The following is a 25806-nucleotide window of genomic DNA, read 5'->3' as shown; positions in this document are numbered from 1 at the left end:
TCTGATATGTGCCTATAACTCAGATGAATTCTGAGAGCTTTATTCTCAGTGACATAAGCCAGTCACAAATAGGTGTTTATTATATGATTTCACTTATGTGAGGTACCTGGAGTAGTCAAAATCAAAGACAGAAGGGAGAATGGTGGGGGGAAGGGAATTGTTTAACAGGTACAGAGTTCTGGAGACAGATGGCAGTGATCATCATGTGGCACTGTGAAGGCACTGAATCATACACGGAAGATGGTTAAGATCATAAATGGTATGTTATGTGTATTTAACCACAGTTTGAAAAAAAATGCTTTTTGGGAAAAAAACAACAACAACAAACACACTAAGAAGTTCAAGGTATTCATTCAACCGAGCAGCCTGGCAGTGGTATCTCATGGTCAGTGGAGGGTGCCCACAGCCATAGGAGTGACAGGTAAAGGGACAAGTGATAAATGGAAAAGCCCAGTGTGTTGGCCTAGATCAGGAGCCAGGAGATGGGGCTATCCCTGTCTCTGTGTGATCTTGAGCAGGCTCCTTGCACTCTGGCCCAGTATCCTGTTAGGATGCTTAGAACATTCACCTTGTGAAGGTCTCCCCCAGCTCTAACTGTCTAGAACTTCAAAGCACTGACTGTCACTGAGCCCGAGAGAAGTGAGTGCAGGGCAGCTGAGTCCCTGGGCACCTTCTCTGTGGTGTCCCCGAGAGCTTTTCATTTAAAATAGAAAAGATACATTCCTATCTAGAGCACTCCCCTTAGCAGGAAGAAGGGTTACGGAGGAGGAAGAGGCTTAACCGAGCTCAGCACTGTCCATACAGACCCTTCGTTTTGGTTTACATTGCTTTGGAAAGGGCCAAGCTGGAAATTTGGGAAAACCCCAGGAAACGTGGCACGAGCCAAGATTGTGAGGAGAGGCACTGTCCCTGCACAGTGTGCTCTTGTGCCTCTGTCCTGTGCCTGCTCTTCCTTCCTCCAGGAGGCCCTGTGGCTGCCAGTTGAGCCCCTCCACAGGCTGCTTCCTATTGACCCAACGGGAGCAGCTTCCTGGGCACACCTGGAGACCCAAATCAAACCAGGGCCTCTCTGCCTGCAGGCACTTCATCTGTATTCTCCCGCTGATTGGAAGAAAGACTTGCAGGCCCCATTCAAAAGCAAACTTAATGATAGAGCAAGGCCTTTCTGACAGCCTTTTCTTTGAGTTCAGGTGGGGGAGTGGCACACCTCAGTGTGGCATACCTGGGAGGGAGGGGTACACCTACATGCAGTGACACACACGAGGGGAAGATGTGAACATTGCTCTGAAATAGAATCATTGGCAGTATTCCTGCCTCTCTCCACGCCCTTTCACTGTTGACTTGGAAAGAGTCTAAGGTACCCTCAAGCCAGGGCCGGGAATGAGTTTTAAGAACATCCATGCCATTCCAGGTGGCTGCACTACCCTGTTTGACCACCAGGGTGCAGTCACACAGAGACTTGCTGGGGGCTCAGAGAAAGACTCAGTGAATTTCAAAAGGAGAGACAGGCCTGACTGTTGACAAGGGCTGAGCCTACTTCACAAAAGACAGCGCTGCCACCACCTAGCATCCCTCAGCTATCTCCTGCCTGCTTGCCTGTCTTTTTATTCCAAGGTCCTGCTGACTGTATGCACAATACTTGGAAAAATTATATTTTCAGTGAATGCCACTGGGGTATCGTTTCTGCAAAAGAAAGTGTAGGGTTTCACGATTGTTAGGCAGTTTATCTTGGAACCAGGAGAGCCCCTTCAGGAACGAAGCACAGGGAATCCAAGCTCTTCAAATCTAGCTATAGCTAAGACTTCTTGTTTGCTTCTAAAATACCCACAAACCTTAATTTTGTAATCAAAGCAGCCAGCATGTTCTAAGTTATTTACAGGTATCTGGGAGAGTCGCCCAGAATTGGCTCCTGAGGTCCTCACTGGTGTTTACAATTCTATGTCTAAGAGCTGCAGGGTTGGGCTGGGGAAAGCAATGTTGTGAGCTGCTGTGTGGACCCTAGGACTTGTTCCTGCCCTTCTTGGGCCTTCAATTCTTCAACCTGCTACTGCTACCAAACAGGGCATCAAACATCCAGCTGGAACACTCTATCATTGCCCTGCAGAGAGTACATTGGTGAAGACAGATCAGGCTAATGAGAAGTTAATTGGGAAACAACTGATTGACAAGTTAGTATAGGATGATAAGGGGCAAACTGTTCTGAATTAGGGACTAACATTTCCTGTTGTTCCTTTCTGGAAAGGGGGGCAGATACTGTCTGCAAGGTCCTAGTTATATTCTGTTAAATTTCCTTACATGATGAGCATGTTCCTTCATGCAGAGGGCTTTGCTTGATAAAGAGAAGTGCAGTCCAAGTTCATCCTTATGGGCTCTGTGACTTGGGCAAATCCCTCATCCCTGTGGTTCTCCTGTTTCCCAAGTGTACAGAGGGGGAGTTGGATGGGCCATTTAAGGTCCTTCCAGACCTAAGATAGATTTTATTCTCTGAGTTCCAAGCAAAAGACACATAAGACATAAGAGGCTTTCTAGCAACAACAGGTATTTTCTGTGTCCAAAATCTTTTCCTGAGTAAATAATGTCTGAGGACAAAAAGGGCCAGAGAGGCCTGGTGTGACCCTCTGCTCTCTCACTGTTCAGTATCTCTAATCTCTGTCCCTGGCTCTTGGGAGGGAGCCAAGGACACTCAGGGAGTCACACAGGAGACTCCTCAGCAGGCTCAGCGGCAGCACCTACCCTTCTCTTTGGTATTCTTCATCCAGATTTGACAGGAGCTGCGAGCCGGCCGTGGAGAGGTCGACGGCAGCCAGGGGCAAGTCCCGATAGGCAAATGTCACCAGCTGTGTGGGGGCCATGCTCTTGGTTTCTTCATCTACTTGTTGGGAGATGACCTCAACTTCAGAAATCCCTCCTTCGACAGCAGGCCTGAGTTGGAGAAGAGGAATGACAGGAAAGGTTAGCTCCTAGGACCAGACTACTTTGTCCATTCCAAGAGAGGAGAGCAGGGGTTCCAGAATCTACGCAGTGCTGTTGGAAGGCTGGGGAAGTGCAAGGTTGCCATTCTTCCCACGGGCCACCCAAAGACAGGATCAAAGCCCTGACTAGTCCATTTTCTTCACCAGCTGGGAAGAAAGGGAGATGAGAAGAGGAATTGTTCACGTCTGGACACAGGCAGGTCTTCTATCATGGGGTGGTAAAGACCTAGATGATAACTCTGCCAACCAGCAAAACCACGGCTCAGACTTCAGGACTCTGAGTCATTACCCTTTATATGGGAATAGTATGTTCTTTTAAACTATCTTATGGGTTTTTGTGAAGGTCCTTTGAAATGTTTCTATCATCTGTGCCACAACTGGACATACTGCTGGTGGTTGGGACTCTCCTGGAGACGTGGAGGGCCCTTGTAGGCTTTGGGGTGGTGAGGGTGGGAGGGTGTCGGATGACTGGGGGTGCCTGCTGCCTTCCTACCTGAATTGGTCCTACCTTTTAAAGGTTGGGAGTAGGAAGGAGAAGTCAGCTGATCAAATGTCTGAGAAACTCTGGGGCTCTGTGGGTACCTCAAAGAACCCACAACTCTGGCATTGCAGGATGCCCCAGCCAGGGGCAGCACCACCTCCCAACCCACCAGCAGGTGTCTGGCAATTTGTGAGGCATTTTTTGGCAGTCACTGTTGACATCTGAACAGGGCAGGGATGTTATTAATTCTGCAGTATATTTAACAACTCTGCACCACCCTGACAAACTCTGTTGAGAGATGCTGGACAATTTTGCTTTTACTGCCTGGGTTGCCATTTTGGTTTCCTCCAACACATTCTTGACCCACTTTCATCCTGTAGAATCTGAGGCATTGGGTCTTGTGCCTCTGGTCAAACAAGAAAGGTTAAAAAGTTAAAAAGCACAGATGAAGAAGTATAAAGATTAAATGTTTGAGCCAAGTGCAGTGGTGCACGCCTGTAATCCCAGCAGCTCAGAAGGCTGAGGCAGGAGGATTGTGAATTCAAAGCCACCCTCAGCAACTTAACGAAACCCTGTTGTCTCTAACAAAAAAAAAAAAAACAAAAAAAAAAAAAAGAAAAGAAAAAGATTAACTATCTGAAGGAACACTAAGGGTCAGTGTCCAGGGAAAGGAGGCCAGTTTCAACACTGAGGTGACAACCCAGGCCGCCCTGCAATATTTCTGGGCTCTGGGGCCAGCCCAACTACCTCCTTCAGTGAGGCTCTTCCTGGGCCTCAGTTTCTCCAACTGAAACATAAGGAGTTGAAATAGAGGCTTCCTAAGAGCCATTCCTCCTTAGTCTGGGATCTGATATGGATAAGAGGAACACACAGCAGGCTGGAGAGCTCTGGAGTGACAAGCCCTGTCGCTTGGATGGGGAACTCTAAATTCCAAACTTTTCTAGCAACTGTTGAAACCTAACCAGTGACACCCAGAGGCAGTGATCCAGGAAGTTCAGAGATGAATCTGCCTACTTCTCCTTTTCTTGGATCACCCAGATTAATGGAGGGAAAAATAGGTTTTTTTTTTTTTATTTGAGTGCCACAGGTAGACTGCCTACACTACCTGAATTCACCAAGTAATTCCCAGAGCCCCAATTCTCTTTTGTAAGCCTTATTTAAACCTTTGCTTTTTGCTACCTGTCAAGTGTAGATAATAGTATTCATCACTGTGTGACATTTACAGAATGACTCGAGATCTTTAGGTGGAACAGTCATAGGATGTGCTGCTTCTATGTTTCTCAACAACTGATCTAAAAGCGTGGGTGTTTTATGGGGGGAATCCCACCTCCTCCAGATATTTCCAAAAATGTAGCTGCTGAATTGAATCTGTTCTCTTTTCTTTGAGACTATTGAAGGAAACTATGGATTTTTCAACTGTACAAATAGAACTTTCTGACCAATGAGGTGTTCAAGGAGGGCTAGAGAATTTCTAAGACCAGCAAATTATGGCTCCAAGAAGCATGGAACAAAATTACTTCTGCCTTCTTAACTCTCCCACTCTCTGTTCCCAATCTGCCAATGGTCATAGTGGACCAGCACCATCTCTAGCCCAATGGTCATCTAAGCAGAGAGTATTGAAGGTCCCACAGTTCATGGCCTGAGTATTAAAACTAAACCCTGGCCTTGGGTATGAAGTATAGTATGGTGAACAAAATGTGTTAATTCTTTATCCCTCCTTGATTACAGCCCTTTGCCGCATGACTTTACAGTCTCTCTCATCAAAAGGAAGAATAAATTTCCCCAATCTCTTATTCAGTCTTCTATTATGTGACTTGTTTTGACCAATAGTATATTAGCAGACATGATGCCAGTGAGGCATGATAAGGCGTTTGTGAATTTCTGCCTGTGCTCTCGCCCCTCCAACATCACCATCAGAGGGTGACCAGCCCAGGCTACTGAAAGATGAGTCACCTTGAAGAGTCCAGTCTCACCTAGATCAGATGACAGCCAGGCCAGCCCCATATCCAAGGGTGAGTCCAAGCAAGATCAGAGCAATTACCCCAGACATGTGCACAATAAGCACCTATTGTTGATTCTACTGAGGTTGGCTGTCCTTCAGATAACAGGTGCATGCTGTAGATGACTGTGTAGCCAGGCCCATAGCTAGAGAGGCCAGGAGAGCGTGGTGTAATAGAAGGAGTGTTATTCTCATCTTAGCATTTTTACCAGTGAGTTGCAAAACAAAATAAATCACCACCTGGTCACTTACCAAGCTGGTGCTTGGCAAGATAAAGTGGTTGGTCCACATGGTGCCTTAAGTCTGGGGAACTGAAAGCAATTCTCCCTGAAGAGTTCTGAGGCTGGTTTTAAAAACCCTTTCATGATTTCTAAATTTCCTTGAATTCCCATATTGTTAATTCCTTCAATTGCTTCCGAACCTTGTGTTGAGCTGGCTTTTGAAAGGTTTCCCCCATATTTTGTGGCCTCCCGTTAAAGCAAATGTATACAGTGGTTGCCTGAGTAGAAGATCCTGGTCTTATGGAGATTTATAGCAACATTTTGGATGCAGAGAGCGGTTCCCAACAGTACTTACTGTGGATCTGTCATGTTGAAAGATGCAGCCAGAGCCATGGGTTTTCTTGGTGTCTAGTGGGGCTCAGCTGTCCCGAAGCCTGCTGTCAGCATTTCCAAGTGTGGGTTCTACAAGACACATACAAATATAGTGCCCTGAAAACAAAAATAGGAACTTATTACCTTCAGATGCCAAATCAAAGTCCTCCTAAGCTCATCTAAAAATGGGAATCCTTAGCACTTTCTCCCATGTAGCACTTTTCTTCATAGTAATGTTGAATAGATTTTTCCAATAACCCTATAGAGGGATAACAACAGCATAATTTTTATTTTTTTTAAGAGATGAGGAAATAGGACCAGACTGACAAAGTGACTTTTCTGTGTTACCCAGAGATACAGGAAGAGCCAGGTTAGACCCAGGTTTTCTGGATTCTCATTCTTAGCGCTTTCACTAAGCTGCTATGCTCTCTGCCCCCCAAACCCAGCCTGAGCTGTAGTTCTCTCTATTCTTCTAGATTTTTCTTTTAGCTTCTTAGTTGGAACTGCAATGACAAAAGATGCAGAGCAAAGTAGCTAAGAGGACAGACCCTGGAGGCAGACTGCCTAGGGCCAGACCTCACTCCCACTTACCCCTCTGTCCTCAGCTTCCCCAGCTACAAAATGAGGATAATAATAGAACTAACTAAATGAGGCGATGTAAGTAAGATACTTAGAACAGTGCCTGGCACATAGTAAGTGCTATATAAGTGCTAGCTTTTAATTATCATAATTCTAACTTTTTATAAATTAAAATTGCAGTCTGTTGAACCTGAGCACATTCCAAAGCATTTGGAGGGCTGAATATAAGATTTCCTCCTAAAAATTTGGCCTAGGTAAACAGAATATTACTTTTCTATCAATGTGACAATGTGACAGTGCTACCCAAAAGTCTTCTGGGAGACAGTACAATTCAGCAGAAAGTACACAGACACAGACGCACCCTGCTCCTGGGTGATCTTGAACAAGTTATTGGGGGAGGGGGCCAACTCCAATGGGGTCATTCTTTTATAAGTTGCACTCATCTGCAAAGTGATGCTTCTACAAGAAATCAAGGCAGGATATAACCCACTCTCCCAATCCTGAAGCTCAGTGGGGCGGGGGAGGGAGGGTTCAACTAGGGAGCCCAACGGGGAGGATGGGTGTGTCACGTGGGAGGGAAACTGCTCCCACCTTGAGACTTACTGGGGGATGGTGGTTCATGAGCAAAGAGAGGAAGCTCTCTTAAGTTCTGTGTAACTAGGAGAATATGGAGTTCAAGCTAAAAATGCTTCAAAAAATCCTGGAGAAGTTTGACTATAGAGTAACTGGAAATAGAAGATGGGGAGCTTTTCTATTTGGGAAGAGTACCACCCAGTCCTGGAAACCATCAAATATTGGAGGGAGAAAGCTGGGACAAAGGGTCCAGGACAACACTAGGGAGCATCTGAGCAGATGTTTTGTAGTCACACCTTACAAGGATTTCACTTTGCCTTAGTTACCTTGGTAAGGAGGGTCTAAACAGGAAACAGAATTTCCTCTACAGTGTTTAGAATTGTATATTAATTTATAAGTAATTATATAAAGTTCTCCATTTAATAATGAAGATTTAATTAGTCTCAACTTTTTTCCTGTTCTTTTCATAAGTTCTCAAGTTAACAGTCTTGAGCTAGGCATGTTGGCACCTCCCTGTAATCCCAGTGATCACAACCTCCAGGGGTAATCTTATAACCTCCAGTGTAATCTGGAGGTTGCAGCAGGAGGATTACAAGTTCGAGGCCAGCCTTAGCAATTTAGCAAGACCCTAAGCAACTTCATGAGGCCCTGTCTCCAAGTTAAAAATAAAAAGGTTTGAGGATGTAGCTTGGTGGTTAATCACCTAAACAACAACAAAAAAAACCTCCAAATCTTCCTGGTCTAGAGTGATCATGTGATCTGTGTAAACTCTCCTGACAATAAAGTCAGGATGGAGATACTGCAACTGGAAGGTCAGGTGGGCAGTACCTGCTTCCAGAATGGTGTCTTAATAACTTTCACTAGTTTGAAAATTAGTGTTGAGATGCTAAAATAAAGTATTAGTGCTGTGAAGGATACAGTAGGAGGGTCCTTATGTTCATGGATCATCCAGTATGGCTGGGTAGGCAAGTTTTAAAATACACAAAAATCTAAACTTTTTGCATATACTAACTAGTGAAGACAGGTAAAAATTGATAAATCTATGCATGCAAATAATAAGCATGAGCTACTGCACTAACACATTATGGCCAATATAAAATGCATACATAAAGTAGAAATTAAAATGATGCAAACCATTTTAATTTTAAGAAGGAAAATGTCAAACATACTATTGTAGAGAGCTGTATAAAGGGCCTTCATTTCCCTCCCTTCTGACTTCAGTTACCAGCTTATGATTGTCTTATTTTCTCTACATCCCCGCCTACTCCCTACCACTATTGATTATTTTGAAAGAAATCCTAGATATCATATCATTCATCTGTGTCTGACTATGTAGCTCTAAGGAGAGGGACAAGGGCTATTTTTGAAAGACATACCACAAAATTATCATTGCCCCCAAGTCAACAATATTTTCTCAGTATCATTAAATATCCTTGTTTACATTTCCCTATTTTAAAAAAATGTTTTTAGTTGTAGATAGACACAATACCTTTGTTTTTTTGTTTGTTTGTTTGTTTTTTGTTTTTTTAATGTGGTGCCGAGGATCAAACCCAGTGCCTCTCACATGCTAGGCAAGCACTCTACCACTGAGCCAAACCCCAGCCCATATTTCCCTGGTTTTGCCTATTAGTTTTTAGAAGTATGTTAAATCGTTCAGACAGAGTCCACACATTTTGATTGACTAATGTGATGTAAATCTTATTTAATCTGCAGTTTTCCCCTTCTTTCTCATTTCCCCCATGCAGTCTATTGGAAAAATGGATCATTTGTGTCACAAAGTTCCCACAGTCTGGATTGGGGTGATGGTATCCCTTCAGTGGTGTTTGGCATATCCCTCTGTCCACTATCTATATTTCCTGGAAATGTTGATCAGTCTGTTGACTTTTTAAAAAATATTTATTTTTTAGTTGTAGCTGGACACAATACCTTTATTTTATTTATTTTTATGTGGTGCTGAGGATCGAACCCAGGGCCTCGAATGTGTTAGGTGAGCACTCTACCACTGAGCCACAACCCCAGCCTAATCTGTAGAATTTAACTAGATTCAAGTTTAAATTTTCTCATAAGTGTCATAACTTTCAGTAGGTGACATGCCATATCTTCTTGTCTCTATGATATGAACAGGCATTGATGATCTTTTCCTAGATAATTCATTCAAGTTTGCAGAATTATGCTTTTAAAAATATATTCCCTTTTTCCTTTTTCTTCTCTCTCTCTACCCCATGCAAAATGGTGATATTCTAATTAGATCCCTCTTCATTAATTAGCTTCTATGAAGACAAACTTTGCCTGCTCAACAATTATATTAGCCTTAGGTACAGTACATATAGGGAAAGGATAAATGTTTAACTTTCCTCTTTCATAATTTGATGCTATCTTATTTAATATTTATTTATTTAGTACCAGGGATTGAACCTGGGGTGCTTAATCACTGAGCTGCATCCCCAGCCTTTTTTATGTTTTATTGTGAAACAGGGTCTCACTAAGTTGCTTAGGGCCTCGATGAGTTGCTGAAATTGGCTTTGAACTTGCGTCCTCCTGCCTCAACCTCCTGAGCAGCTAGGAGTATAGCCAGGCTGGCTATACTTTCCTCTTTTTATCTTTTGATTTTAGAAACAATGACTTGGTATCTCGTCATCTTTTGAAGTGATCAGTGAGGTGCTGGTTGTTGTCTGGCAGCACCTGGACCCCCTCCCCCACTCTATAGCAGCTGTGGTGGGGGACAGAGGCCCTGAAGGGGAAGCAGTTTCCTGGAAGGGAGAGAGGGGTGTGGGGAAGAGACCCCACACCTCCTTCTTCCCCTTGTTTCCAGGAGAAGGGAAAAGATACGGAGGAGAGAGGGCAAAATCACATTACCAGAGAGTAACTGCTTCAGCTGGGAGCTTCGATCCTTCACAAGCAGTGCATTTCTAGAAGGCAGAATGCCTGAAGATGGTGGGAATACTTAGCCTGTATGTTATTTTAAAATAATATTTTCCAAACAAAACCACCCCCAAAGCACAAGCCCAGCACAAAGCAGGTGTCGTCTAGCACTCTATAAATGAACATCTGAAGTGCAAACCTGCTGCCTCATAAACCTGGTAAAGGAAGAAGACAAAACCTGCTTTGGATCGACTGCTCTGGCTCTGACGGGTGATGAGGTTGCTTTATCGACTTTAGTAAAGTGACAGCCTCTTCCTCCTGTTGCTCACACGTCTGAGAAGTTTGTTAGTCTTAACCTTCACTAGCACCGTGTTTGCTTGTTGCAGCCAGGTCTGCAAAGTCTCCCCTTCCTGAGCTGGCGTCTCTGGAATTTTAGGGCTAAACAGGGCTGCTGAGACGAAATACTCAATTTCCTCATCTACAGGTGAAAAAAACCTTATGGCAGCTCCTCTGCCTCTGCAGACCCCCATGTCTATTTCTTATCCCTTACTTGAGTGACAGCCCCTTGGTGCATGTGACCTGTTTTCATACTCATTTTGTTGGTTCCCATGTCCAGTTTTACTTAGACCTTTCGGGAAATATAAATTTATAGGCCACATTGCAGAAATGCTGCAGGTAGAGTCTGAGAAGTCGGTGAGATGCTCCATGTGTTTCTGATGTGCAGCCACACTCCACCTTGACCCTCCAGATCAGTGGTTCACTGGGGTCCTATCAAAACCTGCTTTGCTCAGTCCACCCATGAAATATCTAATTTAGCATGGCTGGAGTGGGAACCTGGAAGTTTACGTTTCCAACAGATTTCTAGAGGACACTCAGCTGCTGATGCACACACCACACTGATCTCCTGAATCAGTTTGCTCGAGATCGAGTAGGCATTTTTATCTCTCCTTTGCAGATGAACATAACTGATTGCAAAGCTACTCTGGTGAAGTGACCAGCAGAACCTACTCTAGCCAGATGGTAGAACCAGGGAGGCACTGTATCAGCCAGAAAGGCTTTTGTTTATAAGTCAGGGAATACCTCCTGTGGCCGAGGCAGTGAAGGCTGTCCTCATTTCTAACAGGGGGGCTGGAGGAAGGTGATTTCAGGACCAGAGCAGTGGATCAACAATACCATGGACCACACTCTTCCCCTCCCCACAACCTTATTGAGGTATGACTGACAAAGAAAAATTGTATAAATTAGGGTGTAAAACATGCAGTTCTGGCAGTGGGGCCAGCCTATAGTCTCAACTACTCAGGAGCTGAGGTGGGAGGATCCCCTGAGCCCAGAAGCTCAAGCTCAGATTGAGTAGCACCCCATCTCAAGAAGACAACAAACCCCCCATATTTTGACATATGTATATATTGTGAAATGAGTATCACTCTCTAGCTAGCTATCATCTCTATTACCTCAAAAATTTACTTTTTTTTTTTAATGGTGATGAGGACACTTGAGATCTACTCCAATCAAATTTCAAGTACATGACACATTATCATTCGTCATTATTGGTCACCATGATATATACTTCAGGTCTCCAGGACCTATTCATCTTATAACTGAAAATTTGTACCCTTTTATCAACATCTTTTCTTTGGCCTCATCACCAGTCCCTGGTAACCTACATGCACATCTTTGTTAACCAAATTCAACATTATTTTTAGATTTCACATGCAAGGGAGATCATGTAGTATTTGGCTTCCTATGCCAGGCATATTTCACTCAGCGTGATGTCTTCAAGTTTCACCCGTCTTGTTGTAAATGGAAAGATTTCCTTCCTTTATAAGCCTGAATAATATTCCATTTGTGTGTAAGTGTATGCATCACATTTTCTTATCCATTCATCTGTTGGTGAAGGCTGGATATATATTTGGTTTGGATCTTAAGTGTCCCCCTAAGGCTCATGTGTTGAAGGCTTGATCCTCAGGGTGGTGCTACTGTGAGACTGTGGAGCTTTTAAGAGGTGGGGGCCTGGTGGGAGGGCCCTCAAACGGGACAGAATGATCCTGGCCTCTTCCTTTTCCTTTTCCTGCCTGGCCATGAGGAAAGCCATTTTGCTCCATGATGTGCTCTCGCCACTGCCATTCAGCACCCTATCCAAATCCCTAAAAGCAATGGGTCTGCTTGATCCTGGATTGCAACCTATAAAACAATGAGCCAAAGTAAACCTTTTCTCTTTATAAGTTGATTGCCTCAGGTATTTGTTTTAGTATGGAAAACTAACTCACACAGAGCCTCTCGTTATTTCCATGCCTTGGCTATTGTGAATAATGTTGCAATGAATGTGGGAGTGCAGGTATTGCTTCAAGATCATGATTTTATTTCCTGTGTGTGTGTGTGTGTGTGTGTGTATACAAAAGTGGAATTGCTGGACAGATGGCAGTTTTATTTTTAATTTCCCTTGTTGGTTTTTTCATTCTAGTTGTACTAATATACATATCTATCAACAGTGGACAAAGGTTCCCTTTTTTCTGTATCCTTGCCAACACATATTAATGTTTAAGCTTTTAATTCATTTTGAATAGATTTTTATGTACAGGATAAGGGTTCAGCTTCATTTTAAAAATTTTTGCATGTGAGTATCCAGTATTCTGAGCACCAGTTATTGAGACTCTATTGTTTGCTTGGCACCCTTTATTGAAAATCAGTTGACTATGTATGCACAGATTCATTGCTGCTGGCTATTGTGTCCCACTGATCTCTGTGTTTATTTTTGTACTAGTATCATACTATTTTGATTACAGTAGCTTTGTAATATAATTTGAAATCAGAAAGTATGATGCCTCCAACTTTTTTTTCCCCACAAAATTGCTATGGCTATTTGGAGTTTTTTGTGATTCCATGTGTATTTTAGTTTTGTTTTTTTTTTCTGTTTGTGAAAAAAGCCCCTGGAATTTTGATACGGATTAGGTTGAATGTGTAGATATGACTTTGGGTACTACAGACATCTTGTGTTCATTTTAATCCATGAACACAAGATACCTTTCCATTTATTTGTGAGTTCTATAATTTCTTTCCATTGATATTTTATAGGTTTCAGTGTACGGAGAACCCAAACTCTTTTTATCCTTCTCTTCTTCTATCTTATATGTGATGCATTTCTCATGCTTGGTACCCTGTGTTTGCAGAATGGCTACTGTAGCCCCAGCTTGCACATTCTCATACCAGCTTCCCAAACACAATGATAATAGGCATTCTCTTTCTAAACTCTCCAGCCAACATCTCCTGATATTTTCCTGGGCAGAGCTGTGTCACATGGTCACAAGGCTGCAAAGGAGACTAGGACACAGGTAGTTGGCCAAAGGGCTTAGTAATTCTATGAGAGCCTAAACCAGTCATGACTCATTTTGGGGGGGGGATGGATATGTTGTTTCCATAAGCATAGTCTCAGTTCCCTTAGCAAGGAAAAAGTAGGAAGGAGTTGTTACATAGGTAATTAGTGTCCATCAGACCCCATTCAGACACTTCCAATATGTTCTGAGACTCAGCTGAATAAGCTTCATATGAGATTGGACAAATGTTGGTGAGTGGCTGGTAGAAAATTTGAAGGATGTGCTCTAAAAAAAAACAACAACAACAACAAAAAAATCCTGGGCCATTTTATTTGGAGATTACATTGCTTGTATGTGAGGTTTAATCTGATACTCAGTTTGATGTTCATGCCCCTGGGAGAAGAAGGCTGGGTTTTTGCGCTAGATGAGAAGGTGTCTGTACAACAGCACAAGGTCATCCTTGTTGTTGCCTTGACCCATTAATACCTTGCTCAATGAACAAGAAGCTAAAATGAAGAAAATCAATCATGCACCAAAGTGTCCTCCTGCTCCAATCTCCAGTCTATTGCAAAATTCTTAAATGCAGACCTGCTAAACAAGTGACCAGAGAGCCCACAGTGGCTCTTTTTAGGTGCAGCAGGGTCTCCTGTGGACCCCTCTAACTTTCTAGTGTTAGCTCTTTTTCACTCACACAGTCTGTCTGTTACTACCAGTCTCACAAAGCAGGGGAAGCACAAAACAAGACCACACAAAACTGCTGGACTTGGTGCACGCCTATAATCCCAGCAGCTCTGGTGGCTGAGTCAGGAGGATTGTGAGTTTAAAGCCAGCCTCAGCAACTTAGTGAGGCCCATAAGTAAATCAGTGAGACCCTATCTCTAAATAAACTACAAAAAAAGGGGGGGGCTGGGGATGTGTCTCAGTTGTTGAGTGCCCCTGAGTTCAATCCCCGGTACCAAAAAATAAAATAAGAATAATAATAATAAAAAATCACATAAAACTAGATCAAACCATCCAAAGGTGCTCAGGTATTCTGAGGTGAAAAGTATAAGAACCATTATCATAATTCTTTTCTTCCCTTTAGTTCCTTTTTTCCAAGGTTGAGCTTCTCAACAAGCATTTCGTAAGCTGAACATACCATGTGACCCTGCTGGGACAAAAGATTCATTGGCTCCTTGCCCCTGGCTGGCTTACGCATAAGATAATGCCATCCAGCAAGCAGGCATTTCTCAATTCCAACCTGATGTCCTTTTCCTTCCAGAAACCTGCGGGGCTTCTGTGGAGCTCAAATAGCTATGACTTTGGGAACCACCATCAGTGAGTGGGGCTGCAGTGGCTAACTCTAACCCCTTTTTACCCCTGATGAAGCAAACCTTAAGTGTAAATGCCATATTTAAAGTACTCTCCAATTCTTCAAGGCAATGTTCTGCTGTATATGATGTTCAATAAAATATGTTAGAAACCCAGATAAAATTAACTTTTCCCTTGAATTCGACCTAGCACTATGCAAGTGACTATTTTTTGGTAAAAGTTCTCTTTCTTCTTCTTTTTTTTTTTGGTACCAGGGATTGAACGGGGACCCAGGGGCGCTTAACCACTGAGCCACATCCCCAGCCGATTTTCTATTTTATTTAAAGACAGGGTCTGAGTTGCTTAGGGCCTCGATAAATTGCTGAGGTTGGTTTTGAACTCATGATCCTCCTGCCTCAGCCTCTGAAGCCACTGGAATTACAGGAGTGGGCCACCGTGCCTCTTCAATATTTCTAATACAAAAGCATGGTAAGATTGTCAAAATGACTCCATTTCTTACCTGCATGTTTCAATGCCTTCTATCATGATACACTTTTCATTGCCCTTTTACCCTATCCCTGGCACGAGGATCACAAGTTCAAGGCCAGCCTCAGCAACTTAGTGGGACTGCCTCAAAATAAAAATTAAAAAAAATTAAAAATGTCTGGGTATGTAGCTCAAGGGTAAAAGCACCATTGGTTCAGTCACCAGTACCAAAAAGTAAAATAATAAAGGAAAAAGATTTTTTTTGAGCCCACTGTGTTTTTCATGGAGTTTGTTAAGGACATGTATTTTTAACTGAACCTCTTCCCACCCTCCATTGGAACCCTCTCCCTTCTGCGCTCCAACTCTTTAGGACCCTGTGTCAATCTCATGTATAGAAATCCTTGCTTGGGATTATGCCAGCATGTGCTATTATAAACAGGCTAGTTTTTGTGAGTTTGTGTTTTACAAAATAAAATTAGCTCTATACTTTGCTTTCATCACTTATCAACAAAAAGCTGAGCATCATTTCCCATCAATATACAATAATTCACATTTTTTTCTAATTTCTTAATTCATACACACACACACACACACACACACACACACACACATGAACATCTATAACTTTGTGATAAAGTGGTGATAAACTCATGTTTTTAGTGGGGTCTTTTCCCTTTTGTGTTTGTTCCCCATCATGGCCCCACTGCTGGTCTCCTCCAACATGCATGTGAACTTGTACATACCAATGTTAACAACCTGTGTGTATATTTCTTTTTCTTTGTGCTCACAAAACTGCGTATTAAATATTTCATTGTTGGGGCTGGGGCTGGGGCTGGGACTCAGCAGTAGAGCGCTTGCCTAGCATGTGTGAGGCACTGGGTTCGATCCTCAGCACACATAAAAAATAAATAAATAAAATAAAGGTATAAAAAAATCTCATTAATCTTTTAAAAAAAGTATTTCATTGTTTATTGTATATTTAAAATGTATGTTGTTCATTCTTACCTGCTTTTGATTTTCCCATTCAACAATATCTTGTAGAAATCTACCCTCCTAAGTTAAGTAGGAACATTCTAATTCATTCTTTTATTAATAACTGCATTATAACCCATGGTATGAATGCCGCATAATTTAGTTAATAATTCCCCTGCTCATACCCAGTTTATTCTTAGTTTTTTTTCTTTTATTTTTTCTTGCCACTGTGAAAAATGCTTGTATACATTTTGTTACATTCTGGTATTTTTACTTATATGAGATAAATTCCCAGTAGTGGCATTACTGGGCTAAAGAGTATGTACTTTAAATTTTAATAGTTAAAACAAAATTGCTTTCCAAGTTTTCACAGTCCATAGCACAGTGTGAAAGTTCCTCTTTGAGGGAGACTCTCTTAATCCATCCATCACAAGCTGTTATGGAGCAGACAAGCCTGGCTACTTTCTTAGTTGTCTCCTCTTATCATGGAGCACTGGAGTTAAAACCAGAAAAATGGAGGGTAGTGGTAACACCAAACCTAGTAACAGATATCCTTACACCAAAAGAGAACCAAAAGGAATTACTCTCATCACAAAATTTCCATAACTTGTTTCAACAACAGCCAATTCCCTGAAGAATCTGTTTTCTTCCTTGTGCCATAAACCCTAACCCCCCAAACTAAACCAATCCCATAACCAGTTCTTGCCCTTGCTCTCCGCACACCCCAGGATGTACATGTTGGTAATGAGAGTACGTGCGATATAGCAGGCTTAAGTGTGATAGAGTGCTGGTCAACCAGATCAAAATCATCACCAAAGGAGGGGCACCTTAGGGAGAGTCATTCTCTTTCAACAACTAGCCTATCAGTATGGAGGGCAGTGCCTATTACTAGAAACTCTAAAGTGACACCAGAATTTCCTGGATTTGCCCCCTCCACTGTAGGGCATGCCTCTCCTCATTCCCAGGAAGTCAATCTATTATAGATCGCAGGTCCTTGTGTGAGCACAAGGGTCAGGCAGTGGACACTGTTGTATTTGAACACTAGTGACGCAATGCCCCTTGGCATCAGGCAGAGCCTGGTTTAACTGAGGACCTGGGGAAGTGCCACTCACCAGCACCTCTCTTTAAAGAACAAGGTCTTTCTGGGAGCCCCCAAATCACAGCTGTCCTCTGCATGATGCTCTGATGTGATAATTCTCTATACAAATCTCAGGGGATGCTGGAAGGATCTCAGTCCCTTGTAAACAATGTCATTCCCCAAAGAGTAGTGACTGGACAGCAAGCAGCCAAGGTCTCTCACTGCGGATGGCCACAGTATTGGTAACTAGCATCTGCAGAGCTGGTAGGAAGGGGAACCACAATGCAGTGATAGTGGGGTGTAAGGCCATTGTAGCAATCCCTGCCCTCGAGTCGCACACTCACAGTGGAGGGCCCAAGGCAGTACGGTGTGAACGGTGGTGGAAGAGGGCTTGCGCTGCATGCCACCTGGATGGTACAGAGGAAGGTGTGTCAGGATGGAGGCAGGATGAGTCAGTGTGGGCCACACAACTACAAAGACTGTGTTCTTCCTAAAGGTGTGGTGAGTGGGCCTTACCCTGGACCGGTTACCCAGTGTATGGCAGGGGGACTAAGAGAACTTCGTTTGGCCTTCTGGCCTTGAGACCACTGGTGTCCTCAGTAGCTCTAGCAGCAGCAGGACTGAGAACCACTCACAGAGTGTGAATTCCTGGGCCACCCTAGTGATTCTGACTGAGGAGGCATAGAACAGAATTTCCTTAGTAGCCAGGTGACTGACCACCTGAAGAACACTGGCCTACCTGTCCCATCCCATATCACTGTCACTGTCATGTCCTTCTCTCAAGAACCATAATCAGTGTCTCCTTAATTTCAGAAACACCATGAGGATTGAGTCCACTCCACTGCCCTCTCCTCCTCCCTACCCTCCTGTGGATCAATCGTCATTCTCAGCCTGTCTCCTTAGAAACACTTCTTCATTTCCAGAGGTTCCTGGCCCTGAGTCCATCTGTGACCCTTTCTTATCTGCCTTGAATCCCAAACTGCAGATGTATTCTCAACAGGGTTTGCATTCAGATCCCCAAAACACAATAAAACTACTCTAAGATGCAAACTGGTCAAAACACCCACCTGGCCTCTCTTAATTAGCAACACAGACTACATGGGAGGTGGGTGTGAAAATGGGCTAGACAAAGCAGATGTGAAGCTGGCAAACTCCTGAGTCAGAACTCAGTTTTGTTACAAGTGAATGAAGATGTCTGACTGATCGACCTCAGGCACTCTGTCATATTTCACTTGATCCTGGTTCATGACAGAATAGTACAACATGTGAGGAATTTTTACTCTTACCACCACACTCCCTGTCTCTAAGAAGCCATCAATGTAAGGCACACAGTAAATTTAATAACAGCTTGTCAATGAAAAAGATTTATACACTGTCATATCAAATTTGTGCATCAAGACTCTGATCAGGGATCCTGCGCAGTGGCTCATGCCCGTAATCCCAGCGACTCAGGAGGCTGAGGTAGGAGGTTTTTGAGTTCAAAACCAGTCTCAGCAACTTAGTGAAGCCCTGAGCAACTTAGTAAGACTCTGTCTCTAAATAAAATATAAAAAGAACTGGGGATGTGGCTCAGTGTTTAAATGCCTCTGGGTTCAATCCCCAGTACTGCTCCACTGCCCCCCAAAAAGACCCTGATCAATTCAACAAGGGGGAAATATGGAAAAGGGCTCTTGAATTAAACTTTCTCTAACTCAGGTCATTGCTTCCTTCTGGGGACAGTGGGAGGAGCCATCTTTCCTTTCTCTTCTGCCCACTTCAATTGTCCCTCTCTCAAGGGTATGAATCACTTTTCTGCCTTACACTCATGTACTATCCACTCTAGGTTACACATCCCTTCAGGTCAGGGTTCACAATCAGCAAATTAAAAAAGCATTCTCTCAGGCATATTTCTATCTGCTAGATTTTTAGTTCAATGGCTTTCTAAAGGCTGGAAAATAATGCAAGGCCCTTGGATAGCCTTATGCATGTGCTTTGTGAATTTAAAAAGTATTCCACAATAATACATCAAACTTGAAGGTCGGTTCTCAACAAGGTGATGCAATGCTGGGGACAGCTGGGTTGGAGAAGCCGTCAGCAGCAAATGTACAAGGCCATCTTTGCTCCAAAGAGAAATATAGTGGAGCATCCTCCCTTGGAAGTCAGTCACATGTTTAAAAAAATTAGTGAAAAAAATTTTATAGAAGCTTTAGGTTTGCAAAAAAAAATTGATTAGAAAGTACAGAGCATTCTTACATGCTGCACTCTTGGCCTTCTATATTTTCCCCAATTATTAATATGTTGCATTAGTGTACTAAAGTTTATAGTTTATATTAGGGTTCACTCACTGTATTCAGCTAAATGGGTTTTGACAAGCCCATAATGTCATGTATTCACCATCACAGTTATCATTCAGAAGAGTAAAACTATTAGCCCTAAAAATCCCCCCTTTTTCACGTCTCTCTCCCTCTGTCCTCCCAAAATGTTTGGCAACCCCTGATCTTTTTTATGGTCTTGATACCTTTTCCAGAACATCATATAAGTGGAATTATATAATATGTAGCCTTCTCAGATTGTCTTCTTTCACTTAATAATATGGTGGCTCGATAACTGGCTGTCTCATTACTGCTGAATAATATTGCATCAAATTCATCAATTGAAGGACATTTTGGTCACTTCCAGTTTTGGGCAATTATAACTATAAACATCCATGTGCAGGTTTTTGTGTGGACATAGTTTTCAACTCATTTGAGTAAATACCAAGGAATGCAGTTGCTGGATCATACAGTAAGACTATGTTTAGCTTTGCAACAAAATGCCAAACTGTCTTCCGAAGTGGCTGTACCATTTTGAATTCCCGCCAGCAACGAAATGAGAGTTCCTGTTGTTCCACATCCTTGCCAGCATCTGATGTTAGCAGCGTTCCAGATTTTAACTATTTTAATAAGTGTATAGTAGTATCTCGTTTTAATTTACATTTCCCCGATGACAAATGATATTGAGCATCTTTTTTCCGTGCTTCTTTAACATCTGCATATCAATTTAGTGGTGTCTTTCAGATCTTTTTAATTAGACTGATTTTTTTGTAGCCACAAGTTCTTTATCAGATCTGTTTTGCAAGTATTTTCTCCCAAGTTATGGCTTGTCTTTTCATCATATTTTTTTTCATCATATTTGGGAAAATAACTACCACTGCAGATAGGCAGACTTGGGATATGTCTGACCTCCAGCATTTATGGGCAATCCTCTTTGGTGGTCTGTCTGTGGGTTTGTGCCTGACTATATATGTGCCTTGAACAGAACTCAATTCACTAGCATCAAAAGAGAAACTAATTTTTAACTCAAAGATCTGCCATTACCACTTTTGGAGCATGCCAAGTGTGTAATCATTGCTGAGCATGTGGAGTCTTTTAATATGTTTGGTTATTACTGCTGTGTCTTTTTTGACCTTTGCGCGTTTATTCAACAAATGTTAGGGCCCTTGGAGACACTCAGAGCTGGGCCTGGCTCCTTGCTTGAAAAGCAATCACACTGCCCTTGTCACATGCCCTGGGCATAAGGTGATGAGGTGAGCCAGCATCTTTCTCCCTCAGGCCATGGACTGAGTTCAGAATGACTCAATACACCCCTCTGAGGCCCTCGCTAATTCTTGCACCATGGGTATTTCACTTCTATCCTCACCTTGCTATTCAGGTCTGGTACCCACTGAGCCTTTCTGGTCCCAAACTGGGGTTCAGCCCACTATGCTTCTGATCCCAGCAGCACCTGCCACAAAGACAGCCCCAATTGTCCTAACCCGAGCTGAACTTGCTTTACACAGCTCATGTGGCTTCCTGCATGGGAACAAGAGAGATCCACAGGAGAAAAAGATACATCCTTGCTTCCCACAATTTGGGTGGAAGACCAAGGTGTTGATGCAAGTGGTCTCTGATAAATGCCAGAGAATTCTACAGGTGGTAGATAAAGTTAGTACTATAGGGCATTGTACTGTGAGTTTAATTACGCCCCCCCCCAACACACACACCCCTCAGTCTTCTCACCTACAACAAAAGGCTGACAGGGATGGATTAGTCCCTTGCTTTCCAAGATGTGGTCCCTGCATCAGTAGGCGCATTGGCATCACCTGGGAGCTTGTTAGAAATGCAGATTTTCAGACCCCATCCCACACTAGGTGAACCAGAAATCTATTTTATCGAGATCCCCAGGAGATTTGTAGGACATTATAGTTTGGAAAGTGCCGGGATGCATGATCTTTAAATTCTCTTTCAATTCTAAGCTTTGATAATCTGTGACATTTCTTATGACCCTGTCAGGAGGAGGCTGACTGGCTGGGCCCTGAGCAAGCCTGAGGGTGCCTCAGCAACCAGGCTCTGGTGCCAGGCATCCAGGCGTGGCAGGCAGCCACTGGATGCTGGTCAACGTGACCCTCCTAGAGAGTCATGCTGCCCTCCTGCCAGGGAAACAGCTCGAGTTGTCACGATGGAACACGACCCTGAGATGGAAGCTGGGGGTGGTGCACTTTGCTCATCTGTGTGTGCTTCACTTGGAGACCTGGGCTCCTCATCGCACAGTCAGGCTCAGCTGCTCTGCTCGTCCTTTAGGTTGCTGGGCAGCCAGAGTAAGGAGAGGGGAAGGGAATTAACAAGGAAGACTTATGGCATGTCCTGAGGACATGGACACAGGGGACAGGGTACCTGTGAAACAGTCTCCTCTTGATACAAAGAAAGCTTCAGGTGTCAAAACTCCTGTGGTTTCTTGGGGCTCATCAATTGTTGGACAAAAGGGCAAGCAATAACAACAGCACACTGGGAACCAGCAAGGAGGGTTCTAGGCCCAGACTTTGCTCTCTTGAGTGATCTAGACCATTTTCCTTCCCTTTCTGGATCTGAATGTGCGCATCTATAAAATGAGACTTGATCTATCCATTCAATTATTTGAGCCCCTCGGACATGTGTGATATGTGAGTAGGTGCTGGGAAAAGGTGATGTCTATGGAGCTGAAGTTTGGGTAATTTTCTAAAGAACCTTTCAGCTCAAATATTATATTTTAAGGATAGGCTTTGAACTCAGACGTGGGTTACATATTTGAGCTTTGTGACTTACCAGTTGGGCACAAGCAACTCATTACTCAGTTTTCTCATACAGAAAATTGGAACAACAGTTCCTTTTTAATAAGGATGCTGAGGATCAGAGGTAAATGGAAAGCACCCACAAGATTGCTCAGTGCAATCACTTATTGGACATTTACCTTGTGCCCTGCATGAGCTATATATTCCAGTATGGAAGCCATAAGCCATGTGTCTACTGAGCACTTGAAATGTAGCTTTTCCAGTTGAAATGTGCTATTCGTGTAAGAAACACACTTGATATAGAAGACCTAGCACAAGTAAAAGCAAAATATCTCCTTGATAATTTTATGTTGATAACATATTGAAATAATATTCTGAATATACTGATGAAATAAATGCATTAAGATTAATTTTTTCTGTTTTTAGTTTTTAAAATGCTGTTAAACATTTTAAAATTGTACACATGGCTTATGTTTTATCTGTATTGGATACCACTGGCCTGGATGAAGTGAAAGCAGAGTATGCTTCTTGTCCAGAGACATAACAGAGTATTCTGTTAGTGTATGATATGTTGGGAAGAAAATGTGCACACCCGAATTCTTATCCAAGAGAATCCGCTGGAGGACAGGACTGGGGAGAAGGAGAAACGAGGACAAATTGGTGACTATAGGTAATATTAACTGAAAATTGCTAAGAAAGTAGATTTTACATGGTCTCACCCCAAAAGAATAAACATGTGAAATAATGTTTATGTTAATTAGTGTGACTTAGCCAATGCAGGATGTATGCATGTTTTAAAACATCATGTTGTATACCATAAATATGTATGATTTTTGTGTCAATTAAAAAATAAACCATGCTGGGAAGGTAGCTCAGTACTTGCCTAGTATTTGTGAGGCCCTGGGTTCCATCTCCAGCACAACAAACAAACAAAGAAACAAAAACAAAGAAGTAGGAAGAAAGGGTGAAATCAGATGGATTGGGAATCACTGAAAGGCTTAAGGAGGAGGTCATAAGTAGGCAAAGGGCACTCCCGGTGGGATGGACCAGACGGAGCTCCTTAAGGACGGCCATCTATGATTCTGTATCTTTCCTAACTTTTTTAGGGATAGTTGTCCTCTTAATATTCCCAGTACTCTGCCGAAAACCTTTTTTTTTCTTTTTTTTCTCTTCAGTACTGGGGATTAAAACCAGGGGCAATCTACCACTGAGCTGCATCCCTACCCCTTTTTATTTTTTATTTTGAGGCAGGGTCTTGCTAAATTGCCCAGGCTGGCCTTGAACTTATGATCCTCCTGCCTCAGCCTTTGGGATCACAGGATGACAGGCAGGCCCCACTGTACCAGGCTTCACTGTGGCCATACTGCATTGTTGCCATGTGTTTTCATCTTCCTCTATGATACTCTGTCAACTCCTGGTGAGCCAGCTCTATGCTTTACTTATTGGCAACCTTAGCACCTGACACAGGTGTCACCACTAGAAGACACACCAATGGATGCAGAAGGAAAAACAGGGGATGGAACCTGGGGGAATGATTATGTTCAGGGAGCAGGAAGAGGAACCCTGGTGGGGTGGTGTGAGTGTAACGTCTATGGAAGAAAATTTCAGGGATCTGGTCAAATACTGCAGGGAGGTTGCAGGAGATGAGGCTGTCACTAACTAGGAAAGGCCTAATAGGTCACTAATTTGGACAGGTCTCTGGCCACCTGTTGGACAAACATTCTAGTAGCATGAGAAGGGGTCATTGGAGGGGGTTGGGAGAAGGAGTGGGAGGAAGCAGCTCTTTCTGATCTGACCTCAACAACACCTGAATCACTTTCCCCTTTTTTGGCTTCTATGACACGACATTTTAACATCTCCTCAGATTCCTTCAAGGGCTTCTTGTTCCCTCCTGCCCTTTAAATGTCAAGGTTTCCAGGATTCTGTTTTTAGCTCCTATTTCTGCTTCATCCATACACTTCCATTGATGATGATTTTAACGAGCCTCTTTCCTCATGACCCCATGTCCTTATTCCCAGCCCAGGACCCTCCTGGAGCCTCAGATCCATTGTTAGTTCTGCTCCTGACATGTAGCTGTCCCAAAAGAAAAACAACCTCAGCCTTTCTGAAATTCATTTCCAATTGCCAAAAATCTCCCCCCCCACACACATAAATATCAAATATACCCACACCACCAAAGTTTTTTTGATGCTTCCCTCTAATCGCTTTTTATGTCTTGTCAATTCTATCATCTCAATAATCCAGAAATTCATCCTCTGCTTTTCTAACCTCACTTGCTATTGCTTAAGTTCTGGACCTAAAATGTCTCAGTTGCATTTCTACAGTCTTCCTGAGTCTACTCTCAATCTCCTCTACCATTCTTCATGTCACTTCCAAAGAAGTCTTTTTAATCTAGAACTTTTTAAAAATCGGATGTATAATTTGCATACAGTGACACACATATTATAAGCCTACAGCTTGATAGGTGTGAACACAGCCAGCAATGCAATCAAGATTTAAAGCATTTCCATCACCCAGAAAATTTCCTGTGACTCTTTGCAGTCAGCTTCCACACCCAGAGGCAACAGCTGTCCTGATTTCTATCACCATAGATTAGTTTTGCCTGTTCTTGAACAGTATATAAATAGGATCATATGGTATGGGTTATTTTGTATCTGGATTCTTTAGCTCAACACAGTGTTGGTGAGATTCAGGTAGGTTATTGCATTTATCAGCAGTATGCTCCTATATATCACTGAGTAGTAGCCAAATGTATGGGTGTACAGGCTACACTTTATTTCTCCATTTACCTACTGATGGAAAATTCAATTATTTCCAGTTTTGACTCTTCTAAAAAAGTCATGAGTGTTTTTGCATAAATATTTGTATAGTAGAGATATTTTCATTTCTTTTAGGTAAATGTCTGGGTAGATTTGCCAGTTTGTTAGATAAGTTTAACTTTATAGGAAAATTACAAACATTATAGGAAAATCAGAAACAGCTTTCCAGAGTGGTTACACCATTTTAGTACTGGAGATCAAATCCAGGACCTCCCACACACTAGCCAAGTCAAGTGCTTTACCACTGAGTTATTATCCCCAACCCTAAAGAAATCTTTTTAAAAATAAAATCTTACTGTGCTATTTCTTTACTTAAAAATCATCCCTTTCCAAATAGGCTTTAGTTCCACAGGAGATAGGCCAATTCTCCGTTATCTGGTCCTAATTCTCTGAACTCAGCTTTTCTGTGTCTCCATAAGCTCCATTTACTCCCAATCATAACCACCTTGCTCAGCTCACATCTTAGTTTAAGGCCCTTCCCTTTGCCATTCTCTTCCTTATCTGCATAGCTGGTGCCTATTCATCATTTCAGAGGTGTTTGTGATTACTTTACACAGGCACCTCCATCCCTACCCTTATGAGTTTATTGCCACTATTCCATGTTCCCAAAACATACAGGGACTCCACCATAATGCTCTGCTCAAAGCATTGCAATATATTAGTTTCTCCTCTCTCCCTGACCTGCTCTTGTAAGACACCTTCTTTCCTTCCCTTTCTTCTGTCCCTGTTTGATGACAGCCCACAACC

General features: G+C 42.8%; 1 protein-coding gene across 9 annotated transcripts in view; it reads right to left on the bottom strand.

Annotated features, from left to right (window-relative positions):
* Window positions 1–25806, bottom strand: part of Tmem266 (transmembrane protein 266) — a 109229-nt gene that overhangs the window by 60288 nt on the left and 23135 nt on the right. For 3 of the 9 annotated variants that reach the window (XM_078049177.1, XM_078049176.1, XM_040274646.2), the window contains exons 2-3: window positions 6029–6135; window positions 2734–2922 (exon numbers count right to left, since the gene is read on the bottom strand). In XM_078049177.1, coding sequence (XP_077905303.1) covers window positions 2734–2922; window positions 6029–6066 — 227 coding nt within the window. In that variant the 5' untranslated portion in view covers window positions 6067–6135. Of the gene's footprint in view, window positions 1–2733; window positions 2923–6028; window positions 6163–17540; window positions 17626–25806 lie in introns of those variants that run through there. The other 6 variants (XM_040274645.2, XM_005316840.5, XM_078049175.1 and 3 more) reach the window with 5 other exon arrangements.

Source organism: Ictidomys tridecemlineatus, chromosome 5 (assembly GCF_052094955.1).
Source record: "Ictidomys tridecemlineatus isolate mIctTri1 chromosome 5, mIctTri1.hap1, whole genome shotgun sequence".
NCBI classification, from domain to species: Eukaryota; Metazoa; Chordata; class Mammalia; order Rodentia; family Sciuridae; genus Ictidomys; species Ictidomys tridecemlineatus.
This window is presented reverse-complemented; position numbering and strand designations above follow the sequence as displayed.